At 46.2% G+C, this 25,361-nt stretch overlaps 1 protein-coding gene and 1 long non-coding RNA gene across 6 annotated transcripts in view; one reads left to right on the top strand and one right to left on the bottom strand.

Moving 5' to 3' along the window:
• The window catches only part of LOC125969451 (myotubularin-related protein 7), a 41,819-nt gene extending 23,964 nt beyond the window's left edge, over positions 1 to 17,855 (bottom strand). For 2 of the 5 annotated variants that reach the window (XM_049721531.2, XM_049721534.2), the window contains exons 1-2: positions 17,469 to 17,852; positions 12,478 to 12,603 (exon numbers count right to left, since the gene is read on the bottom strand). In XM_049721531.2, the coding sequence (XP_049577488.1) occupies positions 12,478 to 12,603; positions 17,469 to 17,492 (150 nt within the window). In that variant the 5' untranslated portion in view covers positions 17,493 to 17,852. Of the gene's footprint in view, positions 1 to 12,477; positions 12,604 to 17,468 lie in introns of all 5 variants that reach the window. The other 3 variants (XM_049721536.2, XM_049721533.2, XM_049721532.2) reach the window with 3 other exon arrangements.
• The window catches only part of LOC137840286 (uncharacterized), a 245,330-nt gene that overhangs the window by 80,510 nt on the left and 139,459 nt on the right, over positions 1 to 25,361 (top strand). The gene's annotated exons all lie outside the window — the stretch shown is intronic.

Raw genomic sequence — 25,361 nt, 5'->3', positions numbered from 1 at the left:
AAACCAAGTTGTGCTTAGTTGTTTGATTTCTGCACTTGTCAGAAATGATCCATAACGAAAACAATGTTCAAGCAGAAGGGTGTCCATATGAGCACTAGGCACCTGGACACTTTAGGCCACAATTTGATGACAGACTGTGGTTGGGTCATCAGTTTTGCTGACATGTCTTGGACACAGAGGGGCACACCTGGTGGTGTTTTCCCTCTGATGATCGGAAAGGATGTCTGTCAGCCTTGGCAAACCCAAACATTCGGTGTCCCCAGTGTCCCCGAACAATTTCCTTCAGAGTCACCTGACAGGGTTGACAAATTATTTTGATCATATGATTATGTTGGAATGTAGACTAGAATTATTAACTTTGTTTAAACCTTTCACCTTTCCTTGACTCTGGAAAGTTTCCGCATTCAGTTGTTGAAACTATCCAAATGGTGTGGAAATATTCTTGGTTAGTTAGTTATTGAAAATGCTTCACTAGTTTCTGTTTCCACAACGTTGTAAAACAAAGAGCTGGGACCCCCTGCACTGATTAACCCAGGTATGGGCAAACTACGGCCCGCGGGCCACATTCGGCCCGCCAACCCTAAATAAATTGTATTAAACTTTTTTTTTTTTTTTCCGGTAATTTTGCCTACAATGACTGCGTTTCCCCAGTAGATGGGGAACCACTCGCCTGCGCATTTACTACCGGAAGCCGTGTCAGAAAGCTCGGTGCACACTCAAAAGTGCGTGTACGTACTCAGTAGTACGGAAATGGCGCACTCGCGCTCTATTTGTATCAGTGCCGAATTTAGAGCGTGGGCTGTGACGACAGCATTCTTGTAATTTGCGCGCCGAGCTTTCGGATACAGTTTTACGCTAAAGCCACCCACAAACCTTCCCCTGGAATCCTTCCATTAAAATGAGTCGCCCATGGAAAAGCAAGGTGGACACTGAGTGCCGAGTGTTTAAAAAGAGTGGCCAATTTGGCTCGACGTACGCGATGTGACGTTCAGCCACATGAACATCAACATCGACCCGTCACAGATCTAGGTAAACGGACTAACACCTCGGATCTCTCCTAAGAATTGCCACAACAAATTTTACTCCAGACTATGACACACTAGCAAAAAAAAGGGAGACCAATAACACTGTTCCCACTGAAAATGAAGGGGAGGGTTTCAAGTTTGTTGTAAAAAAATACATTTTGAATATGATCTGTACAAATAGCAGGGATTGAAACTAGCGACCATTCTCATTTTCAAACAATGCAGGATGCTCAAGGACATTGATGTCCACCTGTTTGTGACTAATCTTAACCTGTAAAGTTCTTAAGGCTTACTTTAAGGAAGTGTTTTCCGTTTCCTCACCTCTGTTACCAGGTGTTTGTGAGTTAAAACTCTGCTCTGATTTTCAGATACCCCTCACCGTGTTGCCGTTTTGATTACTTTATTTGGATGTATGCTTTCACCAATTCTTCAAGATGATATATTTGGTCAGAATGTTTGCCGTTTGATGTGATCTCATAAGATAAACGTCTTTCATTAATCTGATTTTATGAGAATCACTGATAGCAGTTTTTTAGGGATGTTTTTTTTTAATGCTGTTAATAAATGCATTTGTTTTCAAAAAACTTTTATCATGCTTTACTACCTACTAAAGGCCAAAACCTTTTATGCAATGACCTTTACATGTCATTTATATTACGTCACACAAACACATCCATCTGCTCCTGGTTCAGCCCCCTGGTCAAAATTTAGAACCCAATTCGGCCCGCAAGTCAAAACGTTTGCCCACCCCTGGATTAACCAGTTACTGAGGTGAACACCAAACATGTCCACTCTCACCCCCACCCTGTTTTCACAATAAATACGCTCTTGCGAGGGGCCTAAATCAGATTACGTTTCGATCACCTCTGTATGCTACAAGGTGACGAAGGTTTTCTCCACTTACAAGTGCGAAAGGGCAAACTGTCTCCAGTGTGGTTCTTGCAAAGAAGTTAGAGTGAGCACCACTCTAACATCACCTGTCAAAAGGAATTGCAATTCTCACTTGAAGCAGAACTTTGACCAAGTCTCCTGGGTCTCCTTTAGAGATAAGAAGCTTGATCATCCAGGTTGGGTTTAGATAACCGCTCCTTCGAATAAAAAACACCCAAATTACATGGCTCTGTCACGTGGTTAAGGTGGCCTCTTGGATGCCTCCCGAGTCAGGTGTTATGGAAATGTCCCACCAGGAATACGCATTTCCCAAGCCAGACTTTTCCCCCTGTGATAGGGGAGGACCGCCACTTTAAAGGTAATATGTCCTTTGAAATCTAAAGTTCCTTAGCAAGGGCACAGGAACTTGTTTAGAGTTTTGAGGATGTATTTTACACATGGTGTAGTGAGTGTCTGATGGTATCGTGGAAAAGCAGGCAAAATGTATAAGTTTCTTTATTCCTTAGTATCACAAGCTCAAGTTATAAAGCTTGTCTTTTGTTGTTATGTACTCAAACTGATGTAGAGGACTTAGGGGCTGTATGAGTGCTGCTGGCACTGGGGAGCTCCAGTTCATTGAGGGAACAATGAATGCCAACATGTACTGTGGAATACTGAAGCAGAGCGTGCTGACGCATGACTGCACTGCGACCTACAGCGACAACCGCATAGTGAAGTTTGCTGACGACACGACTCTGGTGGGTCTCATCACAAAGGGCGACGAGACTCGGTACAGGTCGGAGGTTGACCTTCTGACCACGTGGTGCAGGGACAACAACCTCCTGCTGAACGTTAATAAGACCAAGGAAATCATTGTTGACTTCCGGAAGGGTCACACAACACACCTGCCGCTGATCATCGATGGTGCTGTGGTGGAGAGGGTGAGCTGCACCAAGTTCCTGGGGGTGCACATCAGTGAGGACCTCTCCTGGTCCGCAAACACCTCGTCACTGGCAAAGAAAGCTCAGCGCCGCCTGTACTTCCTGCGGAAGCTCAGGCGTGCATGTGCTCCTCAGGCAGTCCTGTCTACATTCTACCGTGGCACTATTGAGAGCGTCATCACCAGTTGCATCGCTGTCTGGGGTGGTAACTGCACTGAACAGAACTTGAAGGCCCTGCAGCGCATAGTGAATACGGCTGGTAAGATTATTGGTGCTTCGCTCCCCTCCCTGAAGGACATTTACACCTCCCATCTCGCCCGCAAGGCAACCTCGATTGCCAGAGATGTGAGTCACCCGGCTCACTCTTTGTTTGACCTTCTGCCCTCTGGGAAGAGGTACAGGAGCCTGCGCTCCCGCACTACCAGACTTGCCAACAGCTTCTTTCCCCAGGCTGTTAGGGCCCTGAACTCGCTACCCCCTTCTGCGTAGCGTGTGGCACTGTTGCGCGATTTTCGGGAATGTCTGCTGTACGCGCACTTGCTCCTTTTTTTTCTGCTCCTCTTATTTATTTATTGTTGTGTTATTTATTCATTATTTATTCAGCACGCTTTTGTTATACTTGTTACTTGTTTGTCTGTTGTGAGCCATGTCTTGTCACCGTGGGATAGGGGGGAACGAAATTTCGGTTTCTTTGTGTGTCTTTGGCATGTGGAGAAATTGACAATAAAGCTGACTTTGACTTTGACTTTGACTCCTGTCCCTCCGTAAACGGGGCCGCGGAGCACTATTCCAACACGATAACATCCCCAAACACACCTCCAAGACAACCACTGCCTTCCGAAAGGAGCTGAGGGTGAAGGTGATGGACTGGCCAAGCATGTCCCCAGACTCAAACACTATTGAACATCTGTGGGGCATCCACAAACGGAAGGTGGAGGAGCACAAAGTCTCCAACATCCACCAGCTCCGTGATGTCATCATGGAAGAGGATTCCAGCGGCAACCTGTGAAGCTCTGGTGAACTCCATGGCTAAAAGGATGACGGCGGTGCTGGAAAATAATGGTGGCCACACAAAATATTGACATTTGGGTCCAATTTTGACATTTTCAGTTGGGATGTACTCACTATTGTTGCCAGCATTTTATACATTCATTGTTGTATTTTGAGTTACTTTGAAGTAACAATGAATTTACTTTGCTATCCAAGCTCTACAGTGACTAAACATTGTCTCAAAGTGTCATTTCTTCAGTGTTGTCCCATGACAAGATATAATTAAAAGATTGCAGAAATGAGAGCGGTGTACTCACTTTTGTGAAATACTGTGCACACAAATATATATATATATACCCACACACACACACACACACACACACAGAGAGAGAGAGAGAGAGAGAGAGAGAGAGAGAGAGAGAGAGAGAGAGAGCGGGAGAGCGAGAGAGCGAGAGAGCGAGAGAGAGAGAGAGAGAGAGAGAGAGAGTGAGAGTGAGAGCGAAAGAGCGAGAGAGAGAGAGTTACAGATTAGTTCTTGATAAACGTTTCCGCAATGAAAGCGCGATGCTCACCGGTCCAATTCATGTTAGCATATGTTATTTTGTTTTGTTTCAGTTGCTAACATGAATTGGACTGGTGAGCATTGCGCTTTCATTGTGCAAACGTTTATCAAGAGCGAATCTGTAACTGCATCACAACAACCGCTCCGTTTGCGCTTCAGACTTGGTAGACATGATCCCGTACCTGCTCGAAACACGATCTTGTTATGGGTTACTAACTTTAGAGCCAGTGGATCAGCATTGAAACGAAAATCAACCGGCCGACCTCGTACCGCCAGAACTCCAGAAAATGTGGCAGCAGTAAGACCAAACAACATTGTTTGAAAAGTAAACGAAAATGAAATGAAACAAAACAAAATGGCATTAGGTGTAATTTTCGAAAATAAAAATTTAAATATTGTTAGGGTTTTTCAAGTTATCCTTATCGTATGATTATGTTGGAATGCAACCGGTAATAAATAACCTACCTTGTCTCATCCTACACAAGGTCGTAAAACATCCCCTGATATGTTTTGACTAGAGCACAAGGGCTTCCTAGTCAGTCTACTCTTACCCCCACTCTTTCTCTTAATAAATATGTCCTTGCAGTTGGGAGAGTTTCAGACTTCATTCCTGGAGCGAGTGAACTCTCCACCTGCAGGTGTCTAAAAGAACTTGCTTGTCTACCGTGTGGTTCTTGCAAAATAAGTTGGAGTGAGCAAATCTCTAACATTTTGGTGCCGAAACCCGGGACCCTCATACCCGCTATTTGTCTGATGAAGAAGGACGTGCTGCATTGTCGACAAGCCAGCGTCCATTAGGAGGACCTGGAGGAGAAAGTCCTGGGAAGAGAATTCTTCGCTGGGCCAGCATCTTAGGTCTGCCTTCGTCTGACAGAGGTGGATTGACGGGACCCGGCAGTGCAACGAACCAGGGGACATGTAAGTTAAAGGCCTGAAGTTGTGTGATTGTGTTGTTGTGAAACGCGTAAAATGTAGAGGTGCACGAGAGATAAGGCTTTGGTTTATCCGAGCTATGAGATACGGCTTTGGTTTGTCCGAGCTATGAGATACGGCTTTGGTTTGTCCGAGCTATGAGATACGGCTTTGGTTTGTCCGAGCTATGAGATACGGCTTTGGTTTGTCCGAGCTATGAGATACGGCTTTGGTTTGTCCGAGCTATGAGGCCTAAAAAAAAAAAAAAAAAGCGCTGGGGTTTGTGTGATTGAGTGTGTGACTGGTAGGATAAATTGACTAAAAAGCAGTTCTAGCGTTGATCCACGGCAATAAAACAGGCTAGTAATCTGTTGAAAGGTCATTTTAAACCTGCATTGAGGATCCTCAAAGAAAAAAAAATTGAAAAAAAATTGTAAAACCTTAAACTACTAAAATTAAGATGGGAAATAAGAACGGTAATTCTCTTGCTCTGCTCTTCTTTGAGATGAGAAGTTCATGGCAAGTAGATTTCTTAATTGTATGCAATACATGCTGAAGTGGTAGAAGTGCTAGAGTGCGGTTGAAAGCTTCACAAAGAGATGAGAACGAATTCAAGAGACAAAAGCTAGAAAGATGAAAACTGATGAGGTCACAAGTGTTTGTCAGACCAGGACACAATAAGGCCCCTGTGAGCAGGTGCAAGGCCGCAGCTCAAGCCGCGGCTCAAGCGAGGGGCAAGAGGAGTTTAATAATAATAATAATAATAATAATAATATTTTTGAGGTGGCAAATTACAAATGACTAGAGATCAAATTGTGTTACACTAAAGTTAAAATATGCAAATCAAGTGGTAAAGAAATAGAAATTGCTTCTTGAAGATAAATAAATAAAATTAGAATGTGCTGTCCTCGTGTGCATGGGAGGGACCAGCTCATGATCGACCACAGGAAATGGCCAGCCTGTGACGAATCATTGGTGCTGGGACCTACCTTCCGCACGCGAGAGCTGTGCATGTGTGTGCGTATGTGTTAAAATGATGAAGATTGGCTAAACTTTTAGTATAAAGAAATTTGCTAGACTGTTGTCTATTCAATTTACACCGCAGAACAGAAACAATTTGGGCAGATAAAAATGAGAGGAAAAGAGAGAAATCTGCTTGCGAGCAGAAACTAATCCACACTAGTGCATGTTAAGTGTCGGGCACACATGAGAAATTCGAAGAAAAAAAACGACGGAACATGCTTTCAGGAATTGGAAGAAGCTAAATTGTGAATTTAAGATTTTGCAATGCTACATTTAATAGGAATAATTGATGGTTGTGTTATAAGATTATACAAAATTCTAAATGCAAGCTAAATCTGAGAGATTGAGTTCTTCAAATTTAAAAACAAAGAAAAAATTCAGATTAATTTGCCAATTGTTTGTTTTAGTTAAGGTTTTTTTTTTGAATTGGTGGATTGTTCTACCAGGAAACTTGAGTTGAAAATGATATATGAATGTTGTGTGGTGAGCTTGGATGAATTCGGACCAATGTGATAGGAAGACTCCTTTTTGGAGAATGAGTGAGATGGATATGATGAGCATTGATGAATGATTGCCTGAATGAAAGGTTGAATGGTTGAAGTCGTTGCCGACTACTATAGAAAATTAGTAGAGCGACTTTGATGAAAGAGTGATTTTGAGCAGGTTGAATGCTAAAAAGAAAACTTAGCTTTTGGATTGCTAATTAACTAGAGAAAAAACTGGAGAACCAGTAACACATGTAGAAGATATGTGAACTGAGAAATTAAGAAGCGTTTTGGAAAGAAAGTCAAATTAAATGATGATGAAATCATATGTAGTAATACAACACTTTACTACATATGGATTCTCTAAATCATACAATTGAGTAAAATAAAACATACGTTTTGATTCGTATTCAAATTTCTAAGATTCTTGTGATAAACAATGAGAAAACGATTGAAAAGTAACTAAAGAAACTACAAGAAAGTGAAAATGTCTAATCATTTGCTAGCTGAGTCACTCCCCATTCGGGGAGGGCATCCATTTACTTGCTAAGCTAGTTGTCAAAACAGTCCAATTGCCACGAAAAGTAGCTATGTGCACGTGTGCAGTACACACACACACGAGACTGATAAGGTGTCAAGAGGTAACAAGCTTGCAGACAGAACCACAAAGCTGCAGCGCAAAAGACACTTCAAATTTTATACACACAAGAAGCAGATTAGATCACTGAAACATTTTTAAAGATGTGCAGCGACAAAGTCCATAGAGTGAAATTAAATTATGGACGAAAAGAGGGGCAAGATTAGAGAATGGCATCTATAAATGACCTACCCCACCAAAGAACCTATGCAAATGGTGAGCAATATTGAGCCATGGTGCGTGTCACATGGCTCAAGAGGAGGGATAGTGGGGCAGGTCAGTCAGCTTTATACAACATATGGATTTGATCCATATTCAAAACATTTTCAAAACAGAACAATTTTTTTTTTGTAGAGCTTGTTTCAACAAAAACAAAAACACTGAATGCCTCCAATTTAAAAGATCAATTTGACCTTTGCAGGATGATCTGCTGTGTCGGATCTGGACTGCCATGAAAGTATGATGTTTATATGTGTACTTTGTCAACAACCTCTGTAGATGTTAAAGAATGGGATGAATATCTAGAATGAATGTGGATAATTTGTTTCAGGTAACTAACTATAAGAGTAACTGAAAAAAGAAACAATTGATTGCTTATGGCAAAACAAGCTGCAAAGACTTTGAGAATTTAATATGTCATATGTATGGATTTGCGACCGATTATTTATGTTGTACCGTTGCCATCAGTTGCAGTATTGCTGCTATGCTCACCTTGTATGGATGTTGCATACCGTGTCTTCGTGCTCTGTTTAATTGTCTCGCCACTACAGTAATATCGCCCATGGAGGACGAGATTGCTCAGATATACCTAATGTCTGAGCGGCAACATGATGATGTTGATGGCAAAATTCCTGCATCTGTGTTACCAGACTTTTCCCAGATCCATGGGATTCTGAATGATGACATCGCAACGTTTATCCTTTGGTGTAAACATATTTGTCCTCATGAATGTGATCCGACGACTGAGAGTCGAGAAAAGGGGTTGATTACGGTGATGTGTGAATTTGAGCAAATATGTGATAAACAGTGGGGAAATGTCAGGATAATTAGTTTTGTAGAAGCGCTGGCCAGCCTGAACCGGAGGTCTCATACCTTCGCTCAAGGCCAACACATCTGCCAGGTTTGAGGGAGTTCTTATACTCCCTTCCTTGTCTTATCTGTGAGAGGCCCTCACTAGTTATGAACAGAACACTTTTGTTCTTTGTCTAGCTAAGGAGAAGTTCTTTATCTATTATACCTTGTAGTTTCTATTTATGAATTGTTGTTGACCGGGACAGTTTTTAAGTTATCCCATATTTACTCAATGTTTGGTTAAGTAGACTTCATGCAAGTTATCTCACATCTGCTTAACGTTTGTTGGAGTGTATACACGAGAGGTATCTGATGATTTACTCATCATTATTATTGTGTGAAACGTAGCAAGAAAGTCTAGAGCATTGTTTTACAGGGACACGGCATCCAGGAGTTGGATATCAACACCGTGCTGTCACAGTCAAAGATGCCGACCCTTACCGCCCTGGACTTGCAGACGGTGCCTGTGATCAGCTATTCTGGACAAATCTCACTGTGACTGTTAAAGAACGAACAATACCGCAAGTGGCCTACACAGAGAGACCAGCTGGAGAGGAGACTGGATGGGAGCTTTGGACATCGCCGCTGTGTGCCAGGATGAGAGAGCCGTTTTCAAGGTGTAAGGGCTCTACTACCAACATGGCTGCACCATCGGACGGGACCTACTTCGTCCAGAAGTTCGGAAGCACTGCCTCACCTGCATCCTATGAGTGCACGTGCCTGTTCAGAACGAATCATGGCTTTGTGGTCACAAGGTTTATCCGATGCTGCCCGCCAACTGGACAGGTGTGTGTGCACCAGTGTGGGTGACAGACCACACCTACAGGATACGACATCATCAGCTGACAGAAGCACACAACTCTTCTGGACGTCGACGCAGGGCAGTTGCAACCTTCGACCCTCATGACCCTGTCTGGGGTGCAAACGTTCCAGACGACCATAAAGTATGGTCCGTCGGACACAAAGTTGTCCTTGCGCTCTTTCCTCAGATTGGGGTTGGGAAACTATCGCTCTTCATCGAGACACTGAACTATCGTTTTCAATCCTTTGTGAATCTCTCACTGCAAATCAACGATGGACAAAATAGAGAGATTCAGGCTATTAGACTGATGGTCTTGCAAAACAGGATGGTTCTGGACTTGTTGACGGCAGCACAAGGTGGTGTGTGCCACATCATTGGGACTTCCTGTTGCACATACATACCAGGAGAAAATGACACCCACATCAACAACGCCATGAATTCACTGAAGAACTTACAGCAGGCCATGTCTAATGACAAGGTCCCACATCAGTTTGATTTCTTTTCCTGGCTATTCTCTGGCAACTGGTGGCAACTGCTTTTGAAATTGCTGTCTCCTGTGCTTGTTGTGCTGGTGGTGTTGTGCTTGTTTACGTCCTGCGTTATCCCATGTTTGAAGTCTGCTGTGTCGAAGTTTGTGTCCTCTACTGTAGCCCAAGTTCATATACAACTTCTTAGAGATGACGGATGTGATGACGATAATGAAACGTGGATTGCGTAGATGCTGTTCTGTTGAGCATGTTTTACAGAAACTTGATGATTTGACCATCGAAAAGGCTTCGCAAGTGATGGATACAATGATGTACTGTTTCTGTGTTTTTGTTTTGTTTTTTATTGTTAGCATTCTGGTCGCCTTAGGCAAAAGGACCGTGTAAGAATTTTCCTGCTAATAAAATCAGGCCGGCAGGTTTTTCGCTTACACAATAAGTTTGATCTGGGGTATCAAGGTAATGCCTCATCTTCACTGGAAAGTGTTGCTATCATTGTTTGTTGTTTTTTATTTTTACTATTCTTCTTTCTTCATTATACATACCGTATTTGCCGGTGTACAGGTCGACTCGGTGTATAAGTCGACCCCCTAAAATTCGACGGAAATTTACGATTTTATGATATATCCTTTGTATAAGTCGAGCTCAATTGTTGCATTATATTAAACTTCAAAATTCAATATGCGAAATTTATTGACGAAATGTGTTCAAATTCCGGGAGGCCGTGCGCATGCGGCTGTTTATAAGCACCGCGGAGGAGATCGCGGCCGGCGAGCTCGCGCACGCCGCCCGGCACCAACGGGAGGCCGGAAATAGCTCCAAGCCGAGCGGATCGGCACTTTATAAGCACCGCGGAGGAGATCGCGGCCGGCGAGCTCGCGCACGCCGCCCGGCACCAACGGGAGGCCGGAAATAGCTCCAAGCCCAGCGGATCGGCACTTTATAAGCACCGTGGAGGAGATCGCGGCGCCTCATTGGACTTCCAGCGGCCGGCGAGCTCGCGCACCCGCCCGGCACATCCGGGAGGCCGTGCGCACGAGCCAAGTGGCCGAAAATAGCCCCCGCCGAGCGGATCGGCTGTTTATAAGCACCGTGGAGGTGGTCGCGGCGCCTCATTCGACTTCCAGCGGCCGGCGAGCTCGCGCACCCGCCCGGCACATCCGGGAGGCCGTGCGCACGAGCCAAGTGGCCGAAAATAGCCCCCGCCGAGCGGATCGGCTGTTTATAAGCACCGCGGAGGTGGTCGCGGCGCCTCATTCGACTTCCAGCGGCCGGCGAGCTCGCGCACCCGCCCGGCACATCCGGGAGGCCGTGCGCACGAGCCAAGTGGCCGAAAATAGCCCCCGCCGAGCGGATCGGCTGTTTATAAGCACCGCGGAGGTGGTCGTGGCGCCTCATTCGACTTCCAGCGGCCGGCGAGCTCGCGCACCCGCCCGGCACATCCGGGAGGCCGTGCGCACGAGCCAAGTGGCCGAAAATAGCCCCCGCCGAGCGGATCGGCTGTTTATAAGCACCGCGGAGGTGGTCGCGGCGCCTCATTCGACTTCCAGCGGGCCGCGCACTCGCGCACGCCGCCCGGTTCAAATTTTCTAAGTGCAACGCACAATGAGATGCATGAGAAACGGCCTTGGTTACCATCACATTTGAAGCGATGAATACGAAGTTAAATTTTATGACTCGGTGTATAAGTCGAGGTCGATTTTTTTCGGTCGATTTTGGATCGAAAAAGGTCGACCAATACACCGGCAAATACGGTATGTGGTTTTTTTTTTTTTTTGACTTGTCTTTGTTGTTTGCGGTGGCATAATCATATGATAAAACAGGAGGGAGATGTTAGGGTTTTTCAAATTATCCTTATCGTATGATTATGTTGGAATGCAACCGGTAATAAATAACCTACCTTGTCTCATCCTACACAAGGTCGTAAAACATCCCCTGATATGTTTTGAGTAGAGCACAAGGGCTTCCTATTCAGTCTACTCTTACCCTACTCTTTCTCTTAATAAATATGTCCTTGCAGTTGGGAGAGTTTCAGACTTCATTCCTGGAGCGAGTGAACTCTCCACCTGCAGGTGTCTAAAAGAACTTGCTTGTCTACCGTGTGGTTCTTGCAAAATAAGTTGGAGTGAGCAAATCTCTAACAAATATGTTTTGTTTCTTTAATTTATTTGCATTTTATTAAACCTGCAAATGTGTCAGATCATTTTGCCGGACCCTGTATTTAATCAATAATTATTAATAAAATAATTTAATTACTAAGGCATCTATTTAATTAAATATTTTATCTAATGGTGATGTAATTATTTTATCGCACATTTATTTGTTTAATTCCATATTCAATAAATAAATTAAACAGTTAATAAATTACATATTTAATTAAAAATGTCATCTACGCTAAGAAGATGCTATATTTGCAGTCCTTTTAAAGACAAGCTATTTTTTGTCTCTCATTTTTCCTGCAATACAGAAATACACATAAAATACTCCAGTAGATGAATGCTGACACTACCATCGTTTTTTAACCTAATTTATAAGACATGCACCTACATGCACCTACATGCATGAGCGGTCTGCCAGCCGTCCATGCCGGCATATACAGAATCTACCTCAACTTGAACGTCATGAAAGGAAACTATTTCACTTGATGAGGAGCACCATGCCGCTTCCCACTTACCCATGTCTCCTTGCGAGTCTCTGGGTGGTTCTCAATAAACATTGAATGTGTAGCTGAAAGGTAGAGGGTCCCAACGCTGGCCTTTCTCTGGCCCTTCGACCGGTCCAAGAGACGCACATTTTCCACCTTAAGGAAGCACGCACGCACACACACGCACACACGCACGCACGCACACACGCACACGCACGCACACACACACACACACACACACACACACACACACACACACACACACACACACACACACACACACACACACACACACACACACACACACACACACACACACACGGAATGGGATACAGTGTCTAGGGCAGGGGTGTACAAACTTTTTGCAAGGAGGGCCAAATTTGATAAAGTTGAAGGGGCCCGGGGGCCAATTGTTTTTTCGGACAATTTTTAACTACAAAAATTTCATGCAAATACACACTGTTATAAAACAAATTTCATTGTCCAAATTGTCTTTATTCTTTTAAATAACAAAAGAAACAAATATAAGCCACTTAGCCAGATGTGAACAACTCTAAAAACAAATTCTGCCTTTAATTCATATCCGAAGAGTCAGATAACATTGAACAAGCTGTATGAAATATCTTAAATTTACACGAGTTTAAAGTTATTTTTGCCTCATGAACATTTGAAACAGGAGTTATAAGTAATGCAAAGTTGTCTGTTATTATTAAAACTTAAAACAAGTGAATTTTGCTCTTGTCATTTACAATATCTTTCAGAAAGTAATAGTTTGTGTGTCGTCTACAGGTTCATAACATCAACAGTATTAACATGGCCACTTCGTAATATTTAATATTAAGTAATATCCATCCATCCATTTTCTGAACCGCTTAGTCCCCACGGGGGTCGCGGGCGTGCTGGAGCCTATTAAATATTAAGTAATATTTACTTTTAATTTAATTTTGACTCGCAGCCCCACGTGAAGAATCGCTGTTGTGATGCCAGTTCATCTTGGAGCTGCTTCACTTTATCAGCGCGGTCACTCCCTGTTAGCTTGTCGTATGTTTTAGCATGTTTAGTCTGATAGTGTCTCTTTAGGTTGAAATCCTTAAACAAGGCAAGCCTCTCTTTAAAAATTAGACAAAAACAATTGCCTTGATTTTCAGTGAAGAAGTATTGTAATTCCCAGTTCTCTTGAAAGCGACGGCGCTCAATGTCAACTTTCCTTGTTTTCTTTGCAGTCGCCATGGCAGAAATGAGCGGCGAGGAGTGGTGCTTCCCACCTTTTGGTAATAGGAAGAAATACAGTTTCAAGTTTCATGATTATTTTTTTTATTCAGTTTGACAGTGCAGGCGGGCCATAAATAATACATTATAAAACCGAAGCTGCGAGCCGTATGCAATCTGACCGGGGGCCGGATTTGGCCCGCGGACCGGACTTTGGACACGCCTGGTCTAGGGGAAGTGAGAATAGCCTCGTTTCCGCTACTTTTCATTGAGGGAATTTTCACGTGATCACGTCGCGCAGGTCTCTTTTGCACTTCTTTCAGACAAATTAGTTCTGCCTGCATAAAAACTTATTTTCCGAGTATTTTTTTATAAACGATACAGTAACATCTCTGTTGCTTCGTTTTCGATTTGATGGTTTTCATGCAGTATATCTATTTTTAGCAGGGATAACTCATCTTTGACCATCCAAAAGGTGTTAAAAGCAAGCTGCAACTTTTATATCGACCATAAGACATACGTACCTATGAGGTATTGGGAGACGTTAAGACAAGGTTTCATCATATTTGTTCCAGCGAAAGAACATTCTACACTGCGGCAAAAGTTGTGTTGCCTGCTTGAAAACCTCACAAAACAATTCACCTTTCCATGCCTGCTTTAAAAGAGCAAGAAATGAGAAGCCTGCATGCAGCTTGGGTGCTGACCTTGCACATCTGTCTGTTTTCTTTCATAACTCACCAAGATACGTAAACACAATACGTTCCGAGGATTTTTGCAAGCTAAATTGTTCATTGGGTGATATATACAGTCAAACCTCGGTTTTCAACCACAATCCGTTCCAGAAGGCGGTTCGAGAAGTGAATCGTTCGAATTCCGAATCTATTTTTCCCATTACAAATAATGGAAAAAAATGTAATCCGTTCCTAGACGTAAAAAACGCCTTTTTTAAAGATTTTTTCATTTGCGCATTTTTGTCCGATCGCGCAACTGCAGCGCACCGCCGAACGCGCAACCGTAGCGCGTCGCCAACCGCGCAACTGCACGGCGCTGGTTGCATTATTGTGACAGAGCCATCGCTGAAATTTAGAAAATATTTTTTAAGTCCTGATGTACTTTCCAAAATTTTAGTGGACCTCAGTGCGCAGGGAGCTTAATTTGGTCCGAATGCGCAACTGCAGCGTGCCGGGCGCTCACTGTCGCATTGCTTTAAGAGCGTTTTGTGTTTTAGGATGGCTTTACTGTTCCCACTTGTTTTCTTTGGAGGCATGATTAGTGGTTAATGCAGTCCTCAAAGTAACGAAAATACAATAACAACGAACAGAATCAGTCGGCATCCGGGTCGTGTGGTCGGGTTTTCTCGGGTCTTCTCGGCTCATCTCGTGAGGTTCGACCACCGAATTTTTGTTCGGCAACCGAAGCAAAAAAATCTTGAATTTTTCGTTCGAATTCCGATTTGTTTGGGAACCTGGACGTTCGAAAACAGAGGTTTGACTGTATTAAATTTAAATCTGTAAGGGTTCATTTGATTTACATTTCCCTCTGCACTGCCTATCTGAAATTTTTAACGACCACATTTGGCTGAACGGTTGGCCTCATTGCAGGAAGTCCGGGACTCCGAATCTTTCCAATTCCAACTATTACATTTCGACAATCCGACCTCCGGGGGTTGTCTCGGAGTTTATCCGTAATTGATGTATATGGATGGTTGACTGGCAGTGTAACGTACACTGTTCCATCTCCTGCTATGGCTACATGGGTGGGTGTTATGGAGAGGGCCAGTGAAGGTGCTCCTGACTCCTCTCTGGCCGTTGCTTGATAACACGGTTGGCAGCAGGCACGGAGCTTTTGGGCTTCCTTGATGGTGGCTTGATGTTTAGCTGTTGAAAGCTGCCTTGACAAGCCATAGGAAGTTGCGGGATGATTGATTGAACATTTATTAATCCCGGGGTGTGGGGAAATTCAGGCCCCAGCAGTGTCCATACCACAGAGTGGGTATACAAAAGACACACAGATGGCATGAGCGCAACTCAATAGGCTCTCATAAAGCTGCCACACAACGGCGCCACAAGGAAAGCCAGAAAGTGCTAAAGATAAAAGCCATCAAAGCAATGCAAAGCAAAGCTAAAAGACAAAGGAAAAAAAGTAACAGCGGCCAACCAGCACCCCTCAATATCAGAGAACACCCAAAAACACACAAAATAGCCTCCACGCAGTCCAGTTTAACGGCGCCCAATGGACCGTGGTCGTGAATCAGTGAAAACATCACCAAGCAGGCAAACGTGTGAGCAGCGTCCTGGGCACCCAGTCGGTGCACATGCAGATGGTCACCACGGGGCTAGCACGGCGAAAGTCATTGGTTCCAACGAGCACAAGGGAGCGGACTCCCTACAGGGGTCGCGGCTGCGAGGCCAAGGCGAGGGACCTGGTCATCAGCAGCCGGATAAGCAGGAAGCCGTCGTAGAGTTCCGCCGGTCTCGACCGATGATCCCGGTCCCAGGAAAAAAAAAAAATATCCGATCCGAAAATACACCGAGGTGCGGTAGAAGGCACCAGCATCGCCGAATGGACAAAAAGACAGAAAGAAAAAGGAGAAAAGAAGGAAATAAAGAGGAAAAGAGAGAACACTGCTGGGAGGCTGCCACTCACATCGGCGCCATACCAAAAAACTAACTGCAGTGGTTGTTTGCATGTCTGACTGTGGAACTTTAATAACTTTAGGGGCGCTAAACATAAAAAAATTAGGACCAATCGTCAACAAAATTAATACGCACATGCATATTTTTCACTTCAAACTGTAATTCTTAAAACAATCAGCACAATATTTTTGGTTATGTGGAGATGATGGAGGATTTTGCTCAGAGGAGGTCACATTTGAATGAGCAAATCCAGAATACCGTACAGAACTCTCATATTTTCTCAGGTTGAAGTTAATATGACTAGGAATGTGCAAATTAATTTGGGTGGAAATTAATCCCCATTTCAGACACGAGGTGACAACAGAACGTGACAAACCAAGCCAGGAAAAACCACACATTACAATGCTTGTCTCCCTCTATAGACAAGCTGGGATGGGGGAAAAAAACAGTACACCAAGCTCCAAAGGTGGGTGGGCCATTTTATCATAAATCTCATCCCCAAAATGCCCTTAAATCACTACAGATTATTTTAGAGACATGAATTTCTGTAATGTTGGAATATTTTGCAATTGGTATTATTTTGTTCAATTTATTTAATAAAAATTCTCACACGTTTGAATTTAAATCAGAACAAATGCATTAGGTCTTGGTATTTTAGCGTTGTAATAACATCATAATTTCTCGGCTGTTTTTTTAACTAGTTGCCCAATTATGATGCGGTGATTTGGAGGATAGAGATTAATAAAAACTAGTAACATTAATTGTTGTCAGAAAAATCTGTTCCCGTATAACGTGATTGTACAAAAGTATTAAGCATATCCCATTTATAAACGAAATCCATTCCATTATAGGACACACCATTGGTATGTGTGGTGATAGGATGGGCGATTTCTCACATCATTGGTTAACCTATTACGATTGCTTTGTTAACACAGAAAAGGAGTTGTTAAAAAAAAAAAAAAAAAAAAAACTAAAATCATATAAAATGTGCCGTTTGCACTGACGCCATAGCTCCCGATACTGCTCGGATGCTTGACCCTGCCAACGGGTAACGTTAGTAAACTCGAGAAGGATAATTATCAAAGTGTAACTGACAGGGTGAAAATAAACACTGATCAAGAAAATAACGAAACGGAACATCTTAGGTTCAATTCAATGTTGACATGTCAACAATACCTTGGGCGTCCGGATGTGCTCCATCCCTGCCAACAAAATGGTGGTGCCAAATATGGGACAGTCGTGTCTTCCTTTTATCGTCTGTGGTGTTGTTCTCTCCCCCTCACGTCAAGTGCTCTGCATTCCACGTGGCTGTTTTTCGTACAATACCCTGAAATACGTGACATGGTTTTCGTTTCTATAACATGTTCACTACGACGAACCAGAGCAGACCTGCCCTGGCAATCATTTCGCTATCTTCCACCTAACGACAGCTGCAGCGCTATCCCATTCTCTCAGACCACTCAGCCTGCGAGGCTGCTGCAGCCACAGACATGTACATATAGACCACCTTGAGCTGTTTGACCCCATGCTGCAACGCGTGAGAACGTCGGCCATATTTAATGTGGCAGATATGATCGAGTGTTTTCTGTCGCGCCGAGCATTACGTCACACTCCCGACTCTTTACGGGAAACAGGAAGTGCCTTCGAAATTAGATTTACTTTCGGTTATGTCGCAACCTGATATTAACAATACACTGCTACAAACTAGTGATGGGTCCATGAGGCGTCGTGTATCGTTTCGACACATTGCCAAACTGTATTGACACTGTGTCGATACTGTGTCGCTGACTGCTGACACCCGCTGGACCTTCAAAATACTACAGGCAACCCAGGGCTGTGCCTAGACTTTTGGGGGCCCTAGGCAAACAAATTTATGGGGGCTCCCTGGTGCGCTAACAAAGTGTGCCCCTGCTAGCACCAGAAGCGCTCTTAGCATAGTTTATCAAAGTCAAAGTCAGCTTTATTGTCAATTTCTCCACATGCCAAAGACACACAAAGAAACCGAAATTTCGTTCCCCCCTATCCCACGGTGACAAGACATGGCTCACAACAGACAAACAAGTATAACAAAAGCGTGCTGAATAAATAATGAATAAATAACACGACAATAAATAAATAAATAAATAAATAAATAAATAAATAAATAAATAAGAGGAGCAGAAAAAAAAGGAGCAAGTGCGCGTACAGCAGACATTCCCGAAAATAGTGCAACAGTGCCGCACGCTACGCAGAAGGGGGTAGCGAGTTCAGGGCCCTAACAGCCTGGAGAAAGAAGCTGTTGGCAAGTCTGGTGGTGCGGGAGCGCAGGCTCCTGTACCTCTTCCCAGAGGGCAGAAGGTCAAACAAAGAGTGAGCCGGGTGACTCACATCTCTGGCAATCGAGGTTGCCTTGCGGGCGAGATGGGAGGTGTAAATGTCCTTCAGGGAGGGGAGCGAAGCACCAATAATCTTACCAGCCGTATTCACTATGCGCTGCAGGGCCTTCAAGTTCTGTTCAGTGCAGTTACCACCCCAGACAGCGATGCAACTGGTGAGGACGCTCTCAATGGTGCCACGGTAGAATGTAGACAGGACTGCCTGAGGAGCACATGCACGCCTGAGCTTCCGCAGGAAGTACAGGCGGCGCTGAGCTTTCTTTGCCAGTGACGAGGTGTTTGCGGACCAGGAGAGGTCCTCACTGATGTGCACCCCCAGGAACTTGGTGCAGCTCACCCTCTCCACCACAGCACCGTCGATGATCAGCGGCAGGTGTGTTGTGTGACCCTTCCGGAAGTCAACAATGATTTCCTTGGTCTTATTTACGTTCAGCAGGAGGTTGTTGTCCCTGCACCACGTGGTCAGAAGTTTAACTTCCGACCTGTACCGAGTCTCGTCGCCCTTCGTGATGAGACCCACCAGAGTCGTGTCGTCAGCAAACTTCACTATGCGGTTGTCGCTGTAGGTCGCAGTGCAGTCATGCGTCAGCAGGGTGAAGAGTAATGGACTGAGCACGCAGCCCTGGGGGGCCCCCGTGCTCAGCGTGATGCTGGCGGAGATTTTGTCGCCAACACGCACCACCTGAGGCCTCTGACAGAGGAAGTCCAGTATCCAGTTGCAGAGGGAGGTACTGAGGCCCAGCTCGTCGAGTTTGCAGATGAGTCGCTGCGGCACAATGGTGTTGAAGGCAGAGCTGAAGTCCACAAACAGCAACCTCACATATGAGTCCTTTCTCTCCAGATGGGTGAGGGCCGAGTGGAGGGCAGAGCAGATGGCATCCTCAGAGGACCGCTTGGCACGGTACGCAAACTGGAAAGGGTCAATGGTGGGGGGGAGAACGGACTTGATGTGCTCCATGACCAGCCGCTCAAAGCACTTCATGATGATGGGCGTCAGTGCCACAGGGCGGTAGTCATTGAAGCAGGACGGTGCAGGTTTCTTCGGCACAGGAACGATGGTGGCAGCCTTGAAACACGAGGGGACGATGGCCTGCTGCAGGGAAACGTTAAAGATGTCCGTGAAGACACCCGACAGCTCCCCAGCGCAGTCCTTTCTGGGTTATTTATACTACCTACCATAAAGACTAACATGTTTATGCCGATAGATAAGGTCCCATCCGTCATTATAGGCAGACAGTAGCATTAACTTAAAACTCATTGACTGCATTCAGTTAGTTTTACTGTTATACCTAACTTAATCCTCATTATATTTATATCTGCTCCACTTACCACTGCATTGCTTTCTTTTTTCTTCATCTTTCTTTTTCTTTCTTTTCTCACTTCCAGAGGGATAAGTCCGCTTCATGATGTAGCGTAGGCCTACACGGTGCACATGTCTCCATTTTCTTCAAACTGATTGAGAAGAATCAATCACACCAGAGATAAGCTTCCCGGGCAGAAACCGTTCTATTTTCTGACTGGCTGCTGCACAAGACCATGGGGCCCCTTTAGGGTGGTTTCCTACTCCGATGTCATTGCAAAGGGCGGGTTGCTGCGGTCATTGCGTTTGCGTCTTTGCCACATTGAGACAATGCTGTGCAGTAAAGTTTGTCGGCCTTCGGGGGCCTCCTAGTGGCCTGGTCAGTGGGGGCCCTAGGCAGTTGCCTGCCAAATGGTAAACCACGGCTCTGAGGCAACCTAGTTGACAGACTCGACTGACATTGATTTGATGACCTAGTATATACATTAATTAATTTAAGTAATTATATTTTATATTGTATTCTTTCACATATTCATTTAAATTATACGGTGGAGCCTCGGTTTTCGAACGTCCCGGTTTTTTTTTTTTTGCTTCGGATGTTGGACGAAATTTGGTTGTCGAACCTCGCGAGATGAGCCGAGAGGAACCGCATGCCAACTGACTCCGTTCGTTATTACATTCTCATTACTCTGAGGATTGCATCAACTCTAATCATGCCTCCAAAGGCAGCAAGTGGAAGCAGTAAAGCCATCCTAAAACACAAAGACGCTCCTAAAGCTATGCGACAGTGAGCGCCCAGCGCGCTGCGGATGCGCGATCAGACCCAATTAAGCTCCCTGCGCACTGAGGTCCACTTAAATTTTGGAAAGTCCATTAGGACTTTAAAAATATTTTCTAAATTTTAGCGACCGCTGTTAGAGATTTGCTCACTCCAACTTATTTTGCAAGAACCACACGGGAGACAGGCAAGTTCTTTTGGACACCTGCAGGTGGAGAGTCCATTCGTCGCTGTGCGTGCAGCGATGTTCGAATAGCGCTCTGGACTCTCCTTCCTGCAAGAGAATATTTATTAAGAGAAACAGAGTGGGGGTATGAGTGGGCTGAATAGAAAGCCCTTGTCCTCTAGTCTAAACATCTCAGGGGATGTTTTACGATCTTGTGATAAGGAGGACAAGGTAAGGTATTTATTACCTGTTGCATTCCAACATAATCCTATGATAAAGATAACCTGGAAAACCCTAACACCTCCCTCCTGTTTTATCATATGATTATGCTACCCCAAACAACAAAGACAAGTAAGAAAAAAACACATATATGTGTATGATGAAGAAAGAAGAATAGGAAAAATAAAAACAACAAACAATGATGGCAACACTTTCCAGTGAAGATGAGGCTGTCATGCTGTCATGTGTCGTCCGGATCATTTCCTGTTTTATTGTGTGATTTCCTCTCGTTCCAGTCAGTGTGTCCTTCCCCTGTGCGTCCGGTCACGTGATCCCCTGATTCCAAGTGTGTGCACCTGCGTCAATGACCAACTGTCTTCACCTGTGTTCCCCTCCTGTGTCCATATAACCCGCGTCTTTCCCCGTATCCAGTGCCAGTGCGTCTTGCCTTGCTGAGAACACTAGCGATCACGAAACCCTTGAGTCCACGTAGAAAGCCTTGTTTGAACGTCCTTGCTCACCGATGTTAACTTGGTTACATCGCTATCTTGTTTTTGTATTTCCCTCGGTTCGAGGCGCTTTGATTTCTCCTTTTTCTCCCTCGGTTCGAGGCGCCTTAGTTTCCCCTTTTTTCCCTCCTCGTGAGGCGTTTTTTGTTCGACCATCAGTAGAGACAATAAACACTTTGTTGAACTTTGGAATCTCTGCATTCGAGTCCTCTCCCTGCTCTGCGCCTGACATTACGCACTGGCCAGACATGGACTCGGCAGCAGCTGGTCGCCCAAGTCCGCTCCCAGACGTCGCAGCTGGGCCAACAGCAGAAGCAGGTCGATGCTCTGAGTGTTGGAGTTCAGGAACTGGCGAAGAACCAGGAAGGCTTCCAAGAGGCGGTGGCCGCCCAGGTGGATGCGTTGAGTCATCAAATGCAAGACGTCATCACTCTGCTGACCACGGGGCGAGCTGCGACACCCTGTTCCACAGCGGCGCCCCCTGTGGACCACCCGGCACCCGCGCCTATTGCGAGGGGGATCAGACTAGCTTCCCCGGAACGATATGCAGGTGAACCCGGGCTGAGTCGAGCCTTTATAACGACTTGTGAGATGCAGTTCGAGCGAGCTCCCGGCGACTTCCCAACGGAACGCTCCCGGGTGGCGTACACGATATCCTATTTGACGGGAAGAGCCCGGGCGTGGGCGACCGCAGAATGGGCCAGGAACTCCGCTACCTGTCACTCGTTTTCCGGATTCATCGAGGCCCTGCGCATGGTGTTCGATCCAGCTCCCACGGACAGAGAGAAGGCACGAGAGCTGTGCCATATCACCCAGGGTCGAGAGACGGTCAGCGACTACGCGATCCGCTTCCGCACTCTGGCCGCGGAAAGCGGATGGAACTCGTCGGCCCTGTACGATGCTTTTCTCCGGGGTCTTTCCGGGACCATCCGAGACCAACTCATTCCCCTTGATCTTCCTGTGGAACCCGACACTCTCATCGCGTTGGCCGTCCGAACAGACAACCGACTACAGGAATGGAGGAAGCAGCGCACAAGCCGGGGCGCGATCGTTACTCCTTCCGCATCATTGGGCGGGCGGTCATCCCACGAGACGCACCACCAAAGATCGACTCCGGCATTACCACTCGCTGGGACGGAACCCATGCAGCTCGGCAGGGCCAAATTGAGCGAGGAGGAAAGACAGCGTCGACGCCAGGAGGGCCGCTGCTACTACTGCGGGGCGCTTGGTCATCTCCGCCTCTCCTGCCCGGAGCGGAATGCGCTGAGGGTAAGCACCTTCTCCGTGGTCCGGCAGAAGAATAGGGTTCTACCCGTCGGGACGCTAACCTGCCAAGGCAAGGAAATCGAGCTTGGGGTGTTAATTGACTCTGGGGCCGACGAGAATCTGATTGACTGGGCTTTCGCTCGCAGCTTAGGTGTAAAGACCGAACCCTTGAACACGACCATAACGGCTAAGGCACTTAACAGACAAGCCCTTTTTGACGTATCCTCTATAACCGAACCCCTCTCACTGGCTTTTGGAACTCATCATGAACTAGTAAGATTGCATGTAGTCACCTCCCCCCTGAATCCGCTTATCCTCGGTTATCCGTGGCTAAAACACCACAACCCTGCAATAAACTGGGAGTCAGGGGAGATAAAGGGGTGGGCATCCCAGTGCCAAGTATCGTGTGTCAAACCAAACCCTTCGATCGAGTCCACCTGCACTTCTCCCTCGGACCTTGCGTCTCCTGAACCAGAGTCCAGATCTCCGGACCTAAACCAAGTACCCAAATGCTACCATCAACTTGCGGAGGTATTTAGAAAAGCCAAGGCAAGCTCCTTACCACCCCATCGTCCTTACGACTGCGCCATAGACCTATTGCCCGGGGCTTCGATCCCCAAGGGGAGACTTTATTCCCTTTCGGGCCCCGAAAAGAAGGCCTTGAATGACTATATTGACGCGTCACTGAAAGCGGGTCTGATCAGGCCGTCGTCATCGCCTGCAGGGGCCGGGTTTTTCTTTGTGGGGAAGAAGGACGGAACCCTGCGCCCCTGCATAGATTACAGTCCCCTCAACCAGATCACTATAAAGAATCGGTACCCCCTCCCACTCATGTCGGCCGTGTTTGATCAGTTGCAGCAGGCTCGGGTATTCACCAAGCTAGATTTGCGTAACGCGTATCACCTCGTGCGCATTCGGGAAGGAGACGAGTGGAAGACGGGCTTCAACACCCCCAGGGGACACTTTGAATACCGGGTAATGCCGTTCGGCCTCACCAATGCCCCCGCCGTCTTCCAGGCCATGATCAATGACGTTTTGAGTGATTTCTTAGACCACTTTGTTTTCGTTTACTTGGATGACATCTTAATTTATTCACCAGATTTGAGGACCCATGAAAGTCATGTTAAGTCAGTCCTACAACGGCTCCTGGACCATCAACTTTATGTAAAGGCCGAAAAAAGCGAGTTCCATGCAGAAACAATATCGTTCCTTGGCTTCATCATAGCCCCAGGGAAGGTCCAGATGGACCCAGCCAAAGTGAGCGCGGTGACCCAATGGCCGGTACCGGATAGCCGCAAAAGAGTACAGCAATTTCTGGGATTTGCTAACTTTTATAGACGCTTCATACGAGGCTTCAGCGCCACCGCGGCTCCCCTGCACGCTCTCACCCCCCCGACGGTTCCGTTTCGCTGGACGGCGGAGGCTGAAGCCGCCTTCCAGGAGCTGAAGAGGCGGTTCACCACCGCCCCAATCCTTACCTTGCCTGACCCATCTCGTCAGTTCGTGGTGGAGGTTGATGCCTCCAGTCAGGGAATCGGCGCCGTCCTGTCTCAGAGATCCCCGGCCGACAACAAGCTCCATCCATGCGCCTTTTTGTCCCGACGGCTGACCCCCGCGGAGCAGAACTACGACGTCGGAGATCGGGAATTGTTGGCGGTCAAAAAAGCCCTTGAAGAATGGAGACACTGGCTGGAGGGAGCCCAACACCCCTTTCTGGTTTGGACCGATCACAAGAACCTGCAATATATCAAGGATGCCAAGCGATTGAACTCCCGCCAGGCTCGTTGGTCCCTCTTCTTTAACCGTTTCCATTTTACGTTGTCTTACAGACCGGGGGCCAAGAACACCAAACCTGATGCGCTGTCACGCGTCTACAGCCCAGACCCGGTGTCCACAGAGCCAGAGCCCATTCTCCCCCCTCACTGCGTGGTGGGAGCCGTAACCTGGCCCATAGAGGACTTGGTGAAGCAGGCAAACCACGATGATCCACCCCCTAGAGGAAGTCCCGAGAATAGACTGTTCGTTCCACCCCAACTACGATCCCAAGTGATCCACTGGGCGCACACCTCCCGGCTCACGTGTCACCCGGGCGTGCGAAGAACCCTGCACGTCATCCAACAAAGATTCTGGTGGCCCTCCATGGGGGCAGACGTCCGGGAGTATGTTGCAGCCTGTTCCATCTGTGCGCGAAGTAAGAACACTCCTGGCAGCCGTGTGGGGTTGCTGCAACCGCTCTCCATCCCCTCTCGACCATGGGCCAACATCTCGGTGGATTTTGTCACGGGACTGCCGGTGTCTAGCGGTAAGACAACGATATTCACCGTCGTGGATAGATTCTCCAAGATGGCCCACTTCATTGCCCTGCCCAAATTACCTTCGGCAAAACGTACAGCAGTGGTCCTCATGGACCACGTCTTCAGGATTCATGGATTTCCTCGGGACGTCGTGTCAGATAG

This window comes from Syngnathus scovelli, chromosome 5 (assembly GCF_024217435.2).
Source record: "Syngnathus scovelli strain Florida chromosome 5, RoL_Ssco_1.2, whole genome shotgun sequence".
Classification (NCBI taxonomy): domain Eukaryota; kingdom Metazoa; phylum Chordata; class Actinopteri; order Syngnathiformes; family Syngnathidae; genus Syngnathus; species Syngnathus scovelli.
Note: the sequence above shows the minus strand (reverse complement) of the source record. Positions and strands in the feature narration are given on the sequence as shown.